General features: G+C 46.1%; 1 protein-coding gene across 14 annotated transcripts in view; it reads left to right on the forward strand.

Moving 5' to 3' along the window:
• The window catches only part of ATXN7L1 (ataxin 7 like 1), a 226481-nt gene that overhangs the window by 192542 nt on the left and 15308 nt on the right, over positions 1-18631 (forward strand). For all 14 annotated transcript variants that reach the window (XR_003208534.2, XM_025872720.2, XM_025872721.2 and 11 more), the window contains 3 exons: positions 5026-5309; positions 8485-8567; positions 9472-9728. Coding sequence is in view for 13 of the 14 variants with exons in the window: in XM_025872720.2 (XP_025728505.1) it covers positions 5026-5309; positions 8485-8567; positions 9472-9728 (624 nt within the window). In the remaining variant the exon portion in view is untranslated. The remainder of the gene's footprint in view (positions 1-5025; positions 5310-8484; positions 8568-9471; positions 9729-18631) is intronic.

An 18631-nucleotide genomic window follows, 5' to 3' on the forward strand; every position in this document is an offset into this window, starting at 1 on the left:
TTGGCCAACCTCAAGGGTCACTGCCAGGCTTGTGTAGCACCTAAGCACACAGAGTAATCTGCTTAGTCATCTGGATGGCTCCAGCCCCCCACCCCTCCCAGCGCCCAACAGCATACGGAGGTGTGTGAGTTACTGGGATCCCACGCGGAGGAGATGCCCTCACCGTGAAAGCAGGGGTCAGCATCTTCTGGCTTCTTTTCAGTGGAAAAAAATGAAACCTGTTACTCGGGGTCCACTGCCCAGGGCTGGGACGCTGTACTGGCCGGGGTGATGGGAGGGGAAGTGGGGAACAGTGAGAGAGGGGACAACGGGAGAAAGCAGGATGCGGTTCTGAGGCCATGGCTTCCAGACGGCCGCACTCCCACGCCCTGGAGTGTAGAAACACGCGGGGACGGGAAGCCGGTGCTCTCCGCACCTTCCTGAGCTCGTAGCTGAAAAAAGATGGAGTCTCTGGGATCGGTTTTCCAAATCGAGTGGCACCGTCTTGTGGTCATTTCCTCCTTTGTTCATCAGTTTAGGATCTGAGGGCTACTGCCAACAGTGGTGAAGAAAAGAGACTAAATATCCCAGTGGACGGATAGCTGACATTTATCCTGGGGAATGAGGTTGGCAAGAGCAAATGGGAAGGCTTTTCACCTCTCTCTGTCTCTCTCTGATTCTTGTTTCTTTTGGGGATGGGTGTGCCCCTTCCCGCCATCACTGAGCTGCCTGCTTCCCTGTCCTCTTTTACCTCCCAGCAGAAGTACCTTCTCAGCTCAGACCAGAGGCAGGTTACCTTAGAAGGGAAGCCCAAAAGGGGGGGCAAAAGGGACACCAAAGATAAAAGTATCCAGGTCAGGGTTGCCTGGCTGGCTCAGTCAGAAGGGCATGTGACTCTTGATCTTGGGGTTGTGAGTTCGAGCCTCACGTTGGATATGGAGCTTACTTAAAAATAAAATCTTAAAAAAAATATCAGTTCCCAGGTTCTCCTCCTTCATTTTTTCTAAAGATTTTATTTATTTATTTGTTGGGGGGGCACAACCAGGGGGAGGGGCAGAGGGAGGAGCAGGCTCCCTGATGAGCAAGGAGACTTGATGCAGGACTTGATCCCAGGACCCTGGGATCATGACCCGAGCCGAAGGCAGACGCTTAACTGACTGAGCCACCCAGGAGTCCCTCTCCTCCTTCATTCTATATACAACCGTTCTCTGTTAGTTACTAGACACTCTTAGAATTCTCACCCAAAATACCTAGAGTCTCCTAACCTCTTCCCGCTGCCAACACGGAGCCCACCCACCTGGCATCAGAGGCGTTTACTCACTGGCTCAGCCCCTTACTCCTCACCTCGTCTTTGGAACCCTTTGAAACACTCTTGATCAGACTTCTTTCCCCTAATACCTCCCATTCCAATGCAAGAAAACTCAATCCACAGAACTTCACATTAGCGTTCTCTTCTAGTTTCTGATGGGCTCCAAATCCACATCCTGCCTACGGACGTTGGGATTGAAGTCCAGCTTGAGTTCTGGAAGCGTTGGCAGTACAGGGTATGAATGAACCACACTTGTTATAGAGTGGAGAAAATTTCAAATTAGGAGGTCAGTCACAGATATTAGCTGGCCTGGCTCAAGCTCAGTTACTAACACACAGTTGGGAAGAAGCATCACCAAAAAGATGAGTCAACTGGCACTGTTCCAAATGGCTGGACCTAGTGTACCTGTGCTCTCGTAGCTGAATTAAGGAGCCCCTTGGAGCTGGACGTTGACTTTAGGGGAGAAGCGCAGGCTGTACTGTAAGCATCTGAGGACCATTTGGCTCAGTTTTTAAATTTATTTCAGTTCATACAATTGCTCTGGATTATTCTATCCCAAAATCATATCTTTGTCTGCTAAAATCATGGTACTCAACATGTACCCTGGCCATTTGTCGCAGAAACTGGAGGCCTTCCCTTTTCTCATACCAGCTCATGGGACAAGAGCTAACCCAAGGGTCCTAATTTCTTTTCCTGAATTTACTGGGCTTCATGAAGAAGTATATCAGAGAAGGCCACTCAGGCGCTAGAGAATCTTCCCACCTAGTATTCCATCAACACTTGAAGTTTAACTTCTTTCTTTAAAAAAATAAAAATCAACAGATCAGAACAAAGGTGACTAAACCAATAAGAGCTTTTTAAGCAGGCTTTTATGATGTGTATTTTAAAAGTCAGGATATTGATGTATAATTTAAGTTGCTTGAATTTGAGGGGGGTCGGATTGTATTTTTAATTGTGGCAAAATACACATAAGAAAATTTACCATCTTGGACGCCTGGGTGGGTCAGTCAGTTAAGCATCCGACTCTTGATTTTGGCTCGGGTCATGAGATTGAGCCCCGCATCAGGCTCTGCACTCCTCGGGGAGTCTGCTTAAGATTCTCTTTCTCCCTCTCCCTCTGCCCCTCCATCATATCCTCCACCCCACTGTGCACGCACACGTGCACACACACTCTGTCTAAAAAAAAAAAAAAAGTGGAGAGTGCCTGGGTGGCTCAGTGGGTTGAACATCCAACTCGGGTCATGATCTCTTGGGTTGTAGGATCAAGCCCTGTGTCAGCCTCCATGCTCAGTGGGGAGTCTGTTTGAGATTCTCTCCCTCTGCCCCTTCCCTCCCTCACTCTTGCATGCTCTCTGTCTCTCTAAAATAAATAGATCTTTAAAAAAATAATTGAATTGAATTTTTTAAAAAAGAAAGAAAAAAGAAAATTTACCGGGGCGCCTGGGTGGCTCAGTCGGTTAAGCGGCTGCCTTTGGCCCAGGTCATGATCCCAGGGTCCTGTGATTGAGCCCCACATCTGGCTCCCCGCTCAGCGGAGAGCCTGCTTCTCCTTCTCCCTCTGCCTGCCACTCTGCCTGCTTGTGCTGTCTCTCTGTCTGTCGAATAAATAAATAAAATCTTTAAAAAAAAAATTTACCATCCTAACCATTTATAATATATAGTGCAACAGTGTTAAGTACATTCATGGTGTCGTGCAGCCAATCTCCAGAACTCTTTTCATCTTGCAAAACTGCAACTTTACACCCGTGGACCAACAGCTCCCCATTTTCTCCTCCCCCAGCCCTTACAGCTACCTTTCTACTTTCTGTCTTGGAATTTGACCCCTCTAGGCACCTCATATAAGCGGAATCCTATAGTATTCATCTTTTTCTGACTGGCTTATTTCACTTAGCATAGTGTTCTCAATGTCCATCTGTGTGTCAGAATTTCCTTCCTTTTTAAGGCTGAATAATACTCCGTTGTATGACTAGCCCACATTTTGCTTATCCAATCATCCACCAATGGACAGTATTTGAATTGTGCCGCTATGAACACGGGTGTGGGAATGGCTCTTCAAGACCCTGAGTTGTGTTAGTGTCTCTTAAAACTGAGTGAAGGAAGCCTAGAAGAATTCCATATCCCGTGGTTTTACTTTTTTTTTTTTTACCATTCGGAAAAAATCAGGAATGCAGCACTAATTTCACCAGGTAATATCTTTCCAGCTTCTCGGTGTGCTGACTTTTCAAGGGCTTCTTGTGCCGTTCTTCAGCGATATGTGAGTGCTCTGAGAATTGCCATTAAATAGAAAGTTGCAGCAGTCTAGCTCTGTCTCCATGATTGAGACACTGATCAAAAACAGAATTATCAGGGACTTGGTGTATTACTAAAACCCACTGTCCCAGTTTCCCTTCACACGGGACTTGAAGTCCCACACCATCCTTCCCCAGGCCAAGAAAGCACGTGGTCCCAGGATAGTCCGGGAAGTCCAGCTACAATCTGCTTCACCACCGAGTGCCCTTCTCACTGGCAAAAACCTATAAATAACATCTGTGATCCGGTTTCAGAGTCAGCAAAGGGGCAAGGGCTGAGGGGTTGCTGAAATAATTTCATGGACAAACTGACCAAAAAAAAAAATGATCTGTGACTAAATCGTAGAGAAGGAAGAGCTCGCCAGCCATGTGGACAGATAAGACTCCTCCCCTGCAAAACCAGCCTCTCTTGCATGCCCTACATTGTCTGCAGGCATGTATAAGCTATATTCTAGATCATTTGGCATTCAAATAGCTAAGTCGGCTCCACTCAGCTCAGAGATGATTGGGGGGCTGAAGTGTTAGCATTCTGCCGTCCTGCAAGGAGGAAAGGGAATCTAGTTCAGGAACCAAAGGAAAGCATATTCATCTCATCTCATCTTTTAAGACCCCGAGACAGACTCCTCCACCGCCCCCCAGATACAGGGTCCTCCACCTTTAAATGCACAGAAATCAAATGCATATCCATTACAGTAGAAATCCTAGGGAAGTGGAGCTGAGGTGACAGATTTTGAAGAGCAAACATGCACCTTTGTGCTCTGTCTTCTTAAAATTCATCCTCTCACCTGCCAGCCTTGAGAATTGCCTATTTACATAACTAGCTGCCTAAAATGGAACATTCGATAATGTTACACGGTGCCTCACTCCGTTTGAACCCATCCCCAGGATATGAGTGCTCCAGAAGTCCTCCAGCAGCATGTAGCATGGTGCGCTGGCCTGCCGCCATGCCTCCGTGTGGCGTGAGCCTGTCAGCACTCCCGAGCTAAGCAGATGTCAGGCCTGCTCGCCGAGGTGGGAGACCGGCAAGCAGCAGGGGGAGGGGACGTGATTCAGCAAGTGGCACAGTAGCACACGGTCTTCAGGGGACACACAGCATCTCTCCCCGAGCTTCCCAGCGGGCACCTTGTTCTGCCCAAGGTGCTGTCTCCGAGACCACCAACAGAGAGGGACTGAGAACGGGGAAACTGCAGGATCTGTGGGGACAACCCGGTACAGGAGGGAATCAGCTCTGATGCCAGCCCTGGCACTGAGCCAGCCTCGACCCCCTGCTGGTCCTTTCCACGGCATGGCTCTCCCTCCTATCCAAACGGGAATCCTGCTGCTCGCTTATAAGAGGAATATAAATAAGTGATAAGGAAGTGTTCTGATGACGATAAGCGCGTCTAGCTTCTCAGCGGACCACATGTATCAAAGAAGGCAATTGTGTGTGTTTGTTCATTTATTTTTCAGCGTTCCGGTTCCTGTAGTCAGTTTAGAGAAAATTCCTAACCTAGTGAAGGCAGATGGTGCCAATGTCAAAATGAACTCTACAACCACTACCGCGATCACCTCCTGCTCCACCTCGTCCTCTGCTGTCTCCACCCCACCTTTAATTAAGCCAGTCTTGATGTCCAAGTCAGTGCCACCTTCCCCAGAGAAGATCTTAAATGGCAAAGGAATTTTGTCCGCCACAATAGACAAGAAACACCAAAATGGCACCAAAAACAACAACAAGCCTTACAGGAGACTTTCAGGTACGTGTCTGTGTCCTTCGAGTCTGGCTCACGATTAGACTGCATCTGAGTCACATCCATGACCAAGGAGTGCTGTGTTCTTATCATGGAGCAGGTCCGTTTTGTTGTAAGGGGAACACGGGATTTACCTGCCAACAGGAACCCCCCACCTAAAAATGCGAGGGAGAACGGGGTTCTCTTATTTCCGGGCCACGTGAGGGCTCTTGCTCTCAGCTCGGTCTCAGCAGGAGGGCTCCTCCTGGCCCAGGAAGCAGGATGCCTTACACCAACCACGACAGCCCATGCACTCTGAGGGTCTTATCAGGCTGACGGGCTGTACCCGCTCCAGGTTCCGTAGAAGCCTCCCTGCGAGGAAGCTGGACAACCACAGGGATGGATACCTCACAGTAGGTCAGGGCCGACATGGGACAGGACCGTGAGTGCTGTCTGCCCCGCTCTGTGCTTAGGTCAGTTGGCTGCCTGGTTGATTCTGTAGTCTGGGGCTACGACCGCCTTTCCCACATAATCAGGTTGGAATTCCCATTTGGGAACATTTAGGCTGGCACAGCCGGTGCGAGGTTGAGGGATTTCTCTTGGATCTCCTTCTCGGTTGTCTGTGTAGACACTCAGGATGCCCAGAAAGGTGCACAGGGCCGAGCTTGGAGGCAATAGTTGCCCTTAGGGGCCCCCATGTGGATGATGTTTGCTTTGGATTTGTTGTGGAACTAAATCTGGCGGTTCTGCTTTCTCCAAAAGACCAAGAAAAGCTATAAACTTTATAACTTCTTCATACACCAGGGGCATTTATCAAATGTTGACTGGAAAAAAAAAAAAGAAAATACAGTGAAAGCCACCTGGTAAGAGAGAGAAACTATGCCCTGCAGTAGGAGCATAGTTCTGAATCAGCCTGAGAATCGTGGGTCCTTTTTATTTTTTACTTCATGTTAATCTGTATTTCAGGTTTTCTATTTTACATCTATAACTGTTAAAAAAAATATTTCTTGAAAGCTCTTTGGACCCAAAGCATGCAAAAGATGTTTACCCTAAAAATCTCCCTATGTACTGTTCACCCACTCTCAAGAAAGAAAGGTAGAGCCTGGCGTTCTCTTTGAGCATTGCGGGGGCAGGGGGAGCCAGTGTGGACAGGGTCCCCAGCTCCTGGCTCTCTTCCTGGATGGAAAGTTGAAGTTCACTCCACAGAGGTGGGTGGCAACATCCCTGGAAAAACCAGTAGGCCCAGCCGGGCAGTGTCCAGAGACAGAAGCATGGCATGGCTTCCAGACTGCGCCCCAACCTGAAGTTGTAGAGGGGTTGTTGGGGTTTTTTTTGGTGTTTGTTGGTTTTGCATTTTGTCGGTTGTTTTGTCTCATTGGGTCTTTTGCTTGTTTCTATCTCGCTTTCACATTTGGCAGCCAGCTCCTACGCCCCGGCCAAACAACCTGCTCAGTTGTAGGCCAACGTGAGCGCTGGTGTGGATCTGGGCCCGGGTCTGACTCTGACAGGCCCAAGGGAAAGAACTCAGTGGCAGGCAGCCTGGGGCCTGGCGCCCAGGCCCTCCTCAGTGGGCAGAGAGGGCTCGGAGGAAACGGGCATCTCCAAACCTCACAGTTTTCTAGTCTTAAAAGAGAAGCTAAAAAAAAAAAAAAAAAAAGGTTGGGGGGAAGCCCCTGGCTGGCTCAGTCAGAAGAGCATGAGACTCTTAATCTCCGGGTCGTGAGTTCGAGCCCCCCATTGGGTGTGGAGATTACTGAAAACAAAATCTTTAAACAAGAAGAAGATGATGATGACAATGACAAAAGCCAAAAAAAGGGGGTGGGAGGCATTTTGATGACCAGCCGGGTGACCTGTCTTTGGACCTAAGAATGGTTTTTATTACAGCCATCATCATGACCACCGTTGCAACCACCACAGGCCCCAGACTTTCTATTAAAAACAGAACACATTCATTTATTATGCTCAGAGTTTCCCCCACCAATCTCAGACAGCTTTTCAGGTAAGCTCTTTTTAGTTTGCAGCCATTCAAACCTCTTAAGGAGACACCCCGCCAAACTGATATACAACCCCACCCACTGACACTGTTGCCGGCCTCCCCGAATGCCCACAGGAGCTGTGTCTTCCCTGTGCTGCAGGACTCAGGTGGTTGCTGGGTGCCTTCCAGAAATAGCACGGACGCACTACCCAAGACGTGGACCTTTGAAGCCGAAAGGGTCCTTAAGGGATGGTCTCAGGTCCCCTCATTTTCCGGGGAGGGGAGCATTTTGGTAATCCAGGAGGGGCAAAGGATCCAAAGTGGGCATGGAAAGAGTAGGCTCCTTAGAAGTAACGTCACCATGAGCCATCAACAGTCCAGTAAGAAGGCAGGAACTAGAGAAAGCTTGACCTCCCTGCAGCCATCCTTCATCCCCACCGGGTTGGCTAGCCGTGGCTCATTCCCATTTGGAGCCAACAGGCGCCATGCTGGGAGCAAAGCAAGCTGTGAGACCAGCAGGTCTTGCCCTCTGTGCACCTTCAACTTCAGATGCTCAGACAGCCACACACCCAGACTTTCCCCCTGCCCCCGCCTGTGACACCGCCAAACATTCCTGAATCAGGTCCAGAATTCTGGTCGGCAGGGCTGTGTGGAAAGCCCGGTGCTGAGGACTTTGCAAAGCACAAGAGAGGCGGGTCACACTGACATGGCAAGGAATAATCTCCCGCTTAAATGGTGAAAACTAGCGGGAAGGCAAGGGGCTGGGGGAAGGTGACGTATTCTTGGAGCTGCCCAGGAAAAAGTGGCCCTCGGGCCTCAGGTGGCTCTCCCTGGTCTGCAGCCAGCTACACCCGAAGTGCCAAGTGCTTGGGGAACCGTTTAAGTGAAATAAAGTGTGCGAGCATCAGGGCTCCCTGCCCTCGGTGCCTGCCCCCCCGCCCCCCACCCAGTCCCTGCGCCTTGTGCTGCGTCCCGCACCCTGACCGAAGCTGGACTTGGAACTCTGGGGTCAGAGGGGAGTGCCATTTTCCCCTGAGTGGTTCTTGAAGCATTTTAGCAGCCGGTTGGAAAAAAAAAAGAGAAAAGAAAAGAAAAACAAAAAACCAGATTGCCTGACAATGTCTCACTTGTTGGTGCAAATGTGCATTTTTTTTTAAATGTAGTCTTAATGCCAAATCCTATTTAGTCTCCTTTTTTCTTATATTTTTTGTTTGTTTCTTAAACCAGAGAGAGAATTTGACCCAAATAAACACTGTGGAGTATTGGATCCCGAGACAAAGAAACCTTGCACAAGATCCCTCACCTGCAAGGTATTTCTCTTTCCATAAAAAATACTTCCTGCTCTCGCTGGGGCCTTTGTCGAAATGTTTGCATGCCACTCTCTGCACACGGCAGGGTGTGGAACCTCGACATGACCCCCAGCTGTTCTTTGTAAGGGAAATGCTTTCTTCTCTTCCATGGTAGCAGAGTGCCTGCCTCAAGCTGGCTGGCTTTTTAAGAAGGAAAAAAAAAAAAAAATAGGCTTCCCCTGTTACTTGTGAGGCCAGACAGTAAATTGTATTTATAGGCACTCACAGGCGGTTCTAAACCCTGCTACGTTTTAATGTATGCAGGCGGCGGCGGCGGCGGCCTGAAAGGCAGCCGTGGAGGGGAGGACCAGCGGCCGCGCCCCTGATCCGGCCACGCCGGGTGGCCAGGGGGACAGCTGACCCAAGGCGGCCGCCATTGGGTAGCCCCCAGCCCTGTATTTCATGCTGAACTGCTAGTGCTTCTTGGGATCGAGGCCGTGGCCCCCTCCGCCTGGTGGCTCTGTGGGTCTGGGCCACAGCGAGCCTCCCACCTGCACCTGGATTAACTCTAGCGCATCCTCACCATCGCCTTTCCTCCGAGAGGTTTCCGTGGGCTCTGCGCTGAAGCTCGTCATCCCGTGCCAGTTGTTGCTTTTTTGTTTTTTGGTTTTTTTTTTTTTCGGTTTTTTTTGGTTTTTTTTTTTTGGTGGAAGCTTTGGCTTCTTAACGCCAGGAGTGTAGGGCATGGTTGCATTTGCGTGGTGTCTGCCTCTTCCCAGCCACAGAACGGGAGCTGTTGCCTTGAAGTTGACTTTTCAAGCACCTCTAAATTCCCATGAATTGCTGTTTCTGAAATGGAGGGCCTGGGGAAGCAGGTTTATGTGCTGATCAAAGAGGCTGTGCTTTTCATCTCTCTTCTCCTTAGACACATTCGCTAAGCCATCGGAGGGCAGTCCCAGGCCGGAAAAAGCAATTTGACCTCCTTCTGGCCGAACACAAAGCCAAGTCCCGGGAAAAAGAAGTGAAAGATAAAGAGCATCTCCTGACTTCGGCGAGGGAAGTACTTCCAAATCAACCCGGGCCGGCGCAGGACTCTCTGCCAGGACCTTCAGGGAGCTCTGGGCCAGAACCAAAAGTCGCCTCCCCTGCAAAATCCAGGCCACCTAACTCTGTGCTTCCTAGGTAAGTCCCACTTTGGCAATAGAAGCCCTGAGTCCTAGGTCAAGTGACTAGGTCAAGTGACTTGCCGGGTTGTGTGTGGTCTGATCACATGGCAGACGAAAGTCGTAATAGTCCTACCTCCTAAGGCGGTTGTGAAGTTTAAGTGAGATTGTGGGCATAAGGGGCTCAGCCAGTGCCCGCCACATAGCATTTGGTGGATTTTACTGTGGTCATCAGCATCATCATCATCTTCATCTTCATCTAATCTGGAAATTAATACGTGGAAGATGACATATCAGCCCTGGGCAACTTTCCAGTTGCCTGAGTTTTTAGATGAGTTGGACACTCCTGGTGCAGAGAGTGGGGTAGTCATCATACCTTAGGAGCCCATTTGCCACAGTATTTTGTGGGTTTTTTTCCCACAACCCTCCTATGATCAGGGCGAAAGGAAAACTAGCATCACAGAGGCTGTTTGTCCTTACATCTCCCTCCACACCAAGAAAGCTGAGCCATCTGTTTGGGGTTTTATTTGGTTGACCTGGACAGAGAGGAAAGAACAGAAAACAGAATTAAAACCCATTTGGATTAAGAGTTATTTAAAATCCATGCACGTCTGTTTTGATGGGCAGTGGAGTCCTGAGCAGCCGACCAATTTCCAGGTAATAGGACAGGGAGCCCTTCATCCGAAAATATTTATCTACTGCTTGCTCCATAAGCAAGGTACCACCATACCACCTTTTGATGGTGCTTCACTTTATTGCGCTTCGCAGATACTGCACTTTTTTTGGGAGGGGGCGTACAAATTGAAGGTTTGTGGCAACCCTGCGTCGAGCAAGTCCGTCGGCACCATTTTTCCAACAGCGTTTGCTCACTTCGTGTCTCTGTGTCCATAAAGTATTTTTTAATTAAAGCATGTATATTAGGTATAATGCTATTGTACACTTAATAGACTGCAGTATAATGTAAACATAACTTTTATAGGCACTGGGAAGCCAAAAAATGTATTTGATTCGCTTTATTGCGATATTGCCTTTCTGGCAGTGGTCTAGAACCAACCCCGTGCTCTCTCCCAGGTACGCCTGAACTATGTCAGGTACTTTCAAGCCATGGCACAGAGACGAATGCAATTAGATCCTGCTTTTCAAGAATTCAGAGTTTAGAAGATAAGAGACTCGGATATCCATAACTTCATGAAAGGGAAACATTAATAATAAAATAATGAGAAGTGCAGATAGTGGTATTATCTGATCATTTTTAAGGTGTACAGCATGAATCTCAAAGGGTAATTGTCCGGTCGGCAAGCAGGCATTAAGAGAACACAGTTAACAAAAGAAAGGGAAGGCGTTGATTTTTAAAGCAAAAAGAGATATTTGATGACAGTCGGTACGGATCTGCCGGGTTCTCACCCTCTTGCCTTCCGCTTTGGTGCAAGCCTGACCCCGTTCGATAGCCAGAGTCCCTCTGCCAGAACCGCCAAGGTCGGCTTCAGGTGCCAGAGGACACGGTCAGATGGAACAGCCACACGCACACATTTCCTGCATCATCAACATCGCCGTGGTGTTGCTGCTGACTTCCATGTCACATCATTTTGCAGGATCATTTTATAACTACTTCTCACGGTAACGCCAGAATTTGGTGAAGGATATTTATTACCTTTCCTGAGCTTTAGAGTTAAGCAGGCAGTTCTGTTCCAGATTTCCGGGAAAGGCTTCAAGTCTCTATATGGTGGCTTTCAAACTTTTGTGGCTGTAGAGCTTTTTTATTCCCACAAAACCTTACACGGTACCCAGTATAAAAGCAGAGACCTGCTCCACCTAAAGCCAGCTCCGCTCTGCTCCCATCACACATGGACCCAGAGCCTGCTGTCCCCCAGTCCCTCTAAGGGATTCCCTTGGAGTCCCCAAGGGCTCCAGGGAACCCAGTTTGAAAACCGTGTTTTACTAAAGGCTCACCATAGATTTTGACTGATGGAGGCACTTCACACCCCCGCAGAGTACCTGGCTTAACAGTGGAGACAGGGGGCAGCCATTAAAAATAAAACAGGTAGTGGAGGCTCGAGAGCAGTTTCTTCTCTTTCTTTCTTTCTTTTTTTTTAAGATTTCATTTATTTATTTGAGAGAGAGAGAGAGAGAGCACAAGCGGCGGGGAGGGGCCCAGGGAGAGGAAGAGGCAGACTCCTTGCTGAGCAGGGAGCCTGATGTGGGGCTCGATCCCAGGACCCCGAGATCATTGACCTGAGCTGAAGATCATGACCAGACGCCCAATTGACCGAGCTGCCCAGGTGCCTCGAGAGCAGATTCTTCATGTTCTTTTTTAATTTAATTTTCAGGGGAATGTTTGTCAATAGAGAAATGCCAGGTATTTATGTTCTCGTAAGAAAGCAGAAAAAAGACTTAAGAGTGAGGTTCATCAGCAAAAAGAATGCCTCTGAAAGGAAGAAGGAGGCCAAGGAGCACATTACAAATGTTGGCTAACAGAATAATTGTTAAGGATGCTTTTCAAGGTTGATATAAGCATCAGAAAACTCAGGAATGAACTCGATTCCAAAATTTGTAGGAAATAATGTCCTTTTTCACTTGTTTTAGTTAGGATGAGACCCCATAAATCAGAGATTGAAAAAACATGATCAGAATTTGATGTCCCCCCTTGGGGAGCCTGGCTGGCTCGGTCAGGAGAGCATGTGACTCTTGATCTCAGTATTGTGAGTTCGAGCCCCACGTTGGGTGTAGAGATCACTTAAAAATAAAACCTTTAAAAAAAAAAAAGAATTCAATGTCCTCGCATAAAACTTAAAACATTTATTTTTCCTCATATTAGAGATACACAATATATATAATAACTATTTCAATCACAGTAGTTATCTATACTTGGCACAAAAAGAATTATCACACATGAATGGAAATATTATAATCCCTTTCAATCGTGAATTCCTTTTGTAGGAAATGCTGACACGTGTGAATTTTTTACATGTCGTTCGGTAACCTTGAAAATACTTCAGTTCTCCTCTCCTTGAATTACAACCCTCTCTTGTCAAGGGTTCCTGAAAAAAGAACTTAGGTCTAGAGCTGGAAAAGTTAAAGTCAGTAGCAAGGGCCGGAACAAGGTTGGAAGTGCAAATGTCAGCTCCGTGCTCACTAACAAGATGAGCGCGGCCATGTTTCTGAGCCTCCGCTTTTTCAAACTGCTCATCTGTAAAGTGGAGCTAAGAAGAATTAGGTGAGAAGTACCAAGTTCCTAATACTCACAGAATTAATGGTAGCTGCTAGTAAGTGGTAGGAGTGTTCCATGGAAAGCAGTGTGAGTAAATAAAGACCTTGGTGCCACCTGATTTCCATTTGCCCATCCTCCTGGCCACTGTTCCCATCCTGGGGGCCCTTGAATAGGGGCCCTATGCTCTGTTTCTTTGCCCCAGCCCCAAGGGAACATATTACATGCCCCCAAAGAGTCCAGGGCTGTGGATGACCAGCCCAACCAATCCCATCAGGACTTTTTTGGGAAGGGGAAGGAGGGCAGAGGGTTGAGCCGAACTCTGACAAGTCAGTCTCTGGCCCCCAGGAGGGAGGGAGGAAAGGTAGGCCATGGAAGCCAGTAATGACAAAATCTGGGCACATTCCCCTCTGTCTTGTGGACGCTCACACATCTAATCTTAAAGTATAAAAATAGCGGGGGCCTGGGTGGCACAGTCAGTCGGGCATCTGACTCTTGGTTTCGGCTCAGGTCATGATTTCAGGGTCCTGAGATCGAGCCCTGCATCGTGCTTGGTGCCCAGCACAAAGTCTGCTTGAGATCCTAGGCTTCTCCCAGTCCCTCTGCCTGTCCCCCCTGCTCATGCGCTTGTGTTCGCTCTCTAAAATAAATAAAATCTTTTATAAAAATGGCAAAATCCAAGGAACCTTAGACTGGCACGGGTAGTGGGGAGAGAGGCAAAAGTTTCTAGATACCTGAAAAAGGGCAGAGATGATTCTGGAGTGAAAGCAACTCCAGCTGGCACCTCATTTAGGATGTTATTGCCACACTGTAAGACTTGACTTCATGTGTGTCCCTCTGTTTTTTCTACATCCATTTCTCAATATGAGGGACTTTGAAGTCACACAGATAGTGTCAAGTCTCATTTCCACTTCTTATTAGCTTTGCCACCCATTCCCTTATCTGAGAAATACAGATAAGTTATACCCACCTAAAGCAGCAGGTACGTTGCATGAAAAGATGTACGTTGCATGTCTAGCACATAGGAGGGACTAGTTAAGATCGATTGTCGTGTGTTCTCTTCCCCGAAGCACTCTGAGACAGACTGATGCTCATGCTTCCTCAAAGGGGTAGAGGAGGGAACTTTCTCTTAGTTTCCCTGAGTGGAACTGGACAGGGATCATTGATTGTCATATAGTCTTTAGACCAGACTGGTAAATGGAGAATGGTGGGTGATGTCATGCTGACATCAGAAGGGTGGATGGCAGCTTAACAAACTCGAGTGACTTTTTCAACAGACTCTCATGACTAGTTGCCCCATTCCCCATCACTCCTCACCAAGCCTTGTTTTTCTGAGACACAGGTTGGTTCCAGCAAACTTTTTCCCCTCAGGTTCTGCCCTTGGGGTACAGTGATCAGATCTGGAAGGTGTTGAAAGCATCCCCCACTCCATTATTGCCAGGAGGGTGCCTACATCTTGAGTGAAACAAGCCTGCAAAGGAACAAATTCAGAGCTCCTTCTTCTCAGGGTGCATGTGCATCATCATTCATGATTCTGTCTCTGCTCTCAGAGCCCATTCCACTCTAGACACAAATTCCTGTGCTCAGCTTCGCTCTGTAGTATTCTCCTCCCCTCATCTCTCTTTTATCTGGTAATTAGAATTTATTATTGTTTCAACCATTTTTTCTTTTTCTTTCCATAATTAAACTTTTTTAAAAATCAAAGTAAAATGGGCACATAGTTCAAAAGCCGAATAGAACCAAAAGACTTAGAAAGAAAACCAGTAGTTCCTGCCGTCCTGGGGGGTCTCTCTACCCACTCTGTGTTAGAGTACCTGTTTCCTGGGTTCCGTTGCCTCCCTGTCTCTTGGTTTGCTCCTTTATTCTGATGGAATATCTCCTCCATCAGCTTCCTGTGAAAAAGTGCAAAGGGGGTCAATTTTTAGAACCTTTACACAGCTGAAAATGTTTTTATTCTCCTCTTACGCTTAATTGATAATCTGAGTATATAACTGGATTGAAAATCATTTCCTTACAGAATTATGAAGACATTTTTTATTGGCTTCTAGCACCAAAGGTTCTTATTGGGAAGTCTGTTACTCTCTTTGCATATGACCAGTTTTTAATCTCTGAAACCTGGGGCTCTGAAGTTTCACAGGGATCATTCAGTATGGGTCTTTTTTCATTCACAGTACTGGGTACTTAGTAGATCCTTTCAGTCTACGAACACCTGTCTCAGGGATAATTTTGTATGTTACACCTTGGCTAATTTTCTACCCACTATTGTCTTTATTCTCTCTATTGACCTCCTGTTAGTTGCATGTTGGACCTTTTGCTCTGATCTTTTCATTCTCTTACCTCTTTTCTCCTGCTCTCTTAATCTCTTGTTATACTTTCTGAAAGATTTTCTTTTATTTTACCTTCAAAACTGTATATGAAATAACCAATTTATGATTCACTTTTTTAAATCTTTGGGATCTGGTTCTTAGATAAAAAAAAACTTCTTACAATTGCTTCTTTTTTTAAGATTTATTTATTTGAGAGAGAGAATGCACAAGCGAGGAGAGGGGCAGAGGGAGAGGGAGAGAATCTCAAGCAGACTCCCCACTGAGCCGGGAGCCCCATGTGGGGCTTGATCTCAAGACCCTGAGATCCCAACCTGAGCCGTAATCAAGAGTTGGATGCTTAACCGACTGAGCCACCCAGGCACTCCTATCCTATGATTGCTTCTTATAATATCCTACAAGATACTGTCATTTTGCAGAGGTAATACAATTCTAATATCTTTAGGATAGGTTTTTTAGTTTTTTTCTCTTGGCTTCATTATCTTCATTTCTTTCATGTGTGTGTTCATGCATTTGATGTTTGGCTGGTCAGTCTCATGATGGAGATGTTCCAGGAATGTTCAGTGATCCCTAACCATTCACATTTAGAAGAGAAGTGCTAACAGGCTGATTGGAAGTCTTTGTGTGGGACTGTCAACAAAAAGGTCATCAGGTCACCAATCAGCCTTTTTTTGGAGGGTTCCCAAAGGCAAGATCTAGAAGACTTTTCTCTGGGGCCATTCAGTTTCTCAGGGTAAGACTTCTCCCTGGTGATGTGCCTGGTGATAGGCATTTTAGGAATGACCACTAAGGATTTGACCAGAGATAGCCCATGGTCACCTTATTTCCAGCCCTGTGCCTCTCTCCTGATCTCTGCTGAGCCTGGTAGCCCGTTGTCTAGGGTCTCTCCAGTTCAGTTTCTCTGGAAAGTAAACTTTTGTTCTCTTGTTGGAGAGTTGGTTGGAAGGGGTAGGGCCTGGCAGGAGCGATGGTGAGTCATCTGGCTGTGTGAGGTCATAGTGTTGACCTGTGGGTCCAGCTACCACATGGGAAGACTTTCAACTTTCCCACTGGGTTTAGCCCTCACCTCACCCATGACCTTTGCAGCTTGAGGTAACTCCAGGTGCCCTGCTTCTCAGAGGTTCTGTGGTAGGTCAGCTCCTTGCCCTGTGGTTAACACTTCTCCAGACACATTCTTTATTCTGAAAGTATGTTCAAGTCTCGTGTTCACACTGTATCAGCTGGGATGCTTCAGGTGCAAGTAGCAAAAAACCTGGTCTTACTAAATGCTTAAATAATTAAAAATTTTCTTATCACACGTGACAAGAAGTCCAGAGGTGAAAGGGCACCAGTCCCCAAAGATGAGGAATCGGCTCTCATTCCCTGCCTTTCTTTTACTCCATCCTCTTTAGTCTTCGGTTTCATCTTCAAAGTTTATAGCAAGATGGCTGCCGCACTTCCAGGGACATCCAGAAGAAGGTGGAGACCACTTTTTCCTTGTGTCCCATTTTAAAAGTGAGGAAAATCTTTGCAGACTCCCCCCAGAAAAAAATTATTTAAGTATTTCTCATGCCCTTTTCCAAACCAATCATTAGCAAGATGAATGAGATTTCCATTATTGGTTTAAGAGGTAAATGGAGGCTGGGAAGTAACCACCATAAGGATCACTGTATTTCTGCTGATCTCTTTGTTCTTCAGGGCCATGCCTTTTTTATCCCTTTACTGTGATTTTAGTAGTGTTTTGGGAGGATGAGGAGATAAGTGTGTTTGATCCATGTGGCCTGTGTAACAGGAAGTTTTCAGCTACTTCCTTACACGTATCTGTACTACTAGCTCACTTTCTGGGTTTTTTTCTGTTGTTTTTTTTTAATTTTTGTTATGAAATTTTTCCCATGTACATAAAAGTAGAAAGAATAATAAAATGAACACCTGCATACCCAGTTTTAACAGCTGTAATGGTAACATTTTGCAATTATGTTTATTTCATCTACATTTCCTGATGATACATTTTGAGGTAAATTGCAAATATCATGGCATTTCACCTCTAAAGATTTCCAGATCCATCTTTAAAAAGTAAAGATATTTTCCTGTATAACCAAAATGCTATTAATCACACTTAACAAAATCCAGCTAACTTTTATCTCCTGCAGGACAAGGAGGCCCTATCACCATGGGGAAGACCTTAAAAAGAGCCTGCTAGAAATTTTGGAAATGATGTCAATGTCCATCAATAGGCTAGTTAAGTAAATTATGATATATCCATACTATGGAATATTGGGGAATATTAAAAATGATGATATAGTTCTACACATGGAAAGATCTCTACAACATCACTAGGCTGGAAAAAAAAAAAAGCATGTCTCAAAATAGTATGTACAGTGTGATCCAGTTCTTGCTTAAAAATGCATGTGCCCATGTATGCACAGTAGAGAAATCTGGATGGATATAAATCAAAATGGTAATAGTACTTGATCTTGAGTGGCAGGATTATGGATGCCATTTTCTTTCTTTATATGTTTCAGCATTATCAAAATTGTTTCAGTGTTTGGGTCTTCAGCTGTAAATAGGCAATAATGTTGTTGCCCCTTCTGATACGGGAGAGTAGGTATCTGGGAATGCACCTGAGGTGATGTGTTCTCTGGACTATACATTTGGAACATGCAGAATGAATGGCATCTTTGTTTTCATAAATATAGGAAGGTGATAGTCAATAATGAATTGTCACACCAACAGAGAGTTCTTAGAGTAACACTGAAAAACTACGTGTGGCCTTGTTTTTGGTTTCTTGTGGGTTTTTTTTTATTGTGACAAAATATACATAATGTAGAATTTACCATTTTAACCATTTCTAAGTATACGGGTTCTTGGCATAAGTACATTCTCATTGCGGCGCGACTGTCACCACCATCCATCTCTAGAATTTTCTGTCTTCCCATACTGATACTCTGCACCCATCCCTACCTGGTAGCCACTGTCCTACTTTCTGTCTCTATGAATGTGACTACTCCGGGTACCTTACATAAGTGGAATCATACAATATTTGTCCTTTGTGACTGGCTTATTTCACTCAGCAGCATCATGTCCTCAAGGTTCATCCGTGTTGTAACTGTGTCCAGATTTCCTTCCTTTTTAAGACTTAACTAATATTCCATTGTATGGATATACCATATTATGTTTTATCTATTCATCTATTTATTGATGGACATTTGGATTGTTTCCACCTTTGTGGCTTTGCTTTTAAAGGACTGTGCTTTGAGGATCTGGTTTGAATCAGCTATTTGACACCTGGAGAGAATTGAGAGTGAAAATGAGGGAGAAGGGAGAAAATTAACAGTGCTGCTTCATGCTGCTCGAAGGGGCAGCTCTCAAAGCAGAATGCAGAAAACCCATTCTTTTTTAAAGATCTGGATTTTG

The sequence above is a fragment of the Callorhinus ursinus genome, unplaced genomic scaffold (assembly GCF_003265705.2).
Source record: "Callorhinus ursinus isolate GAN/ISIS: 27379988/994484 unplaced genomic scaffold, GSC_fseal_2.0 scaffold12, whole genome shotgun sequence".
In the NCBI taxonomy this organism is placed as follows: domain Eukaryota; kingdom Metazoa; phylum Chordata; class Mammalia; order Carnivora; family Otariidae; genus Callorhinus; species Callorhinus ursinus.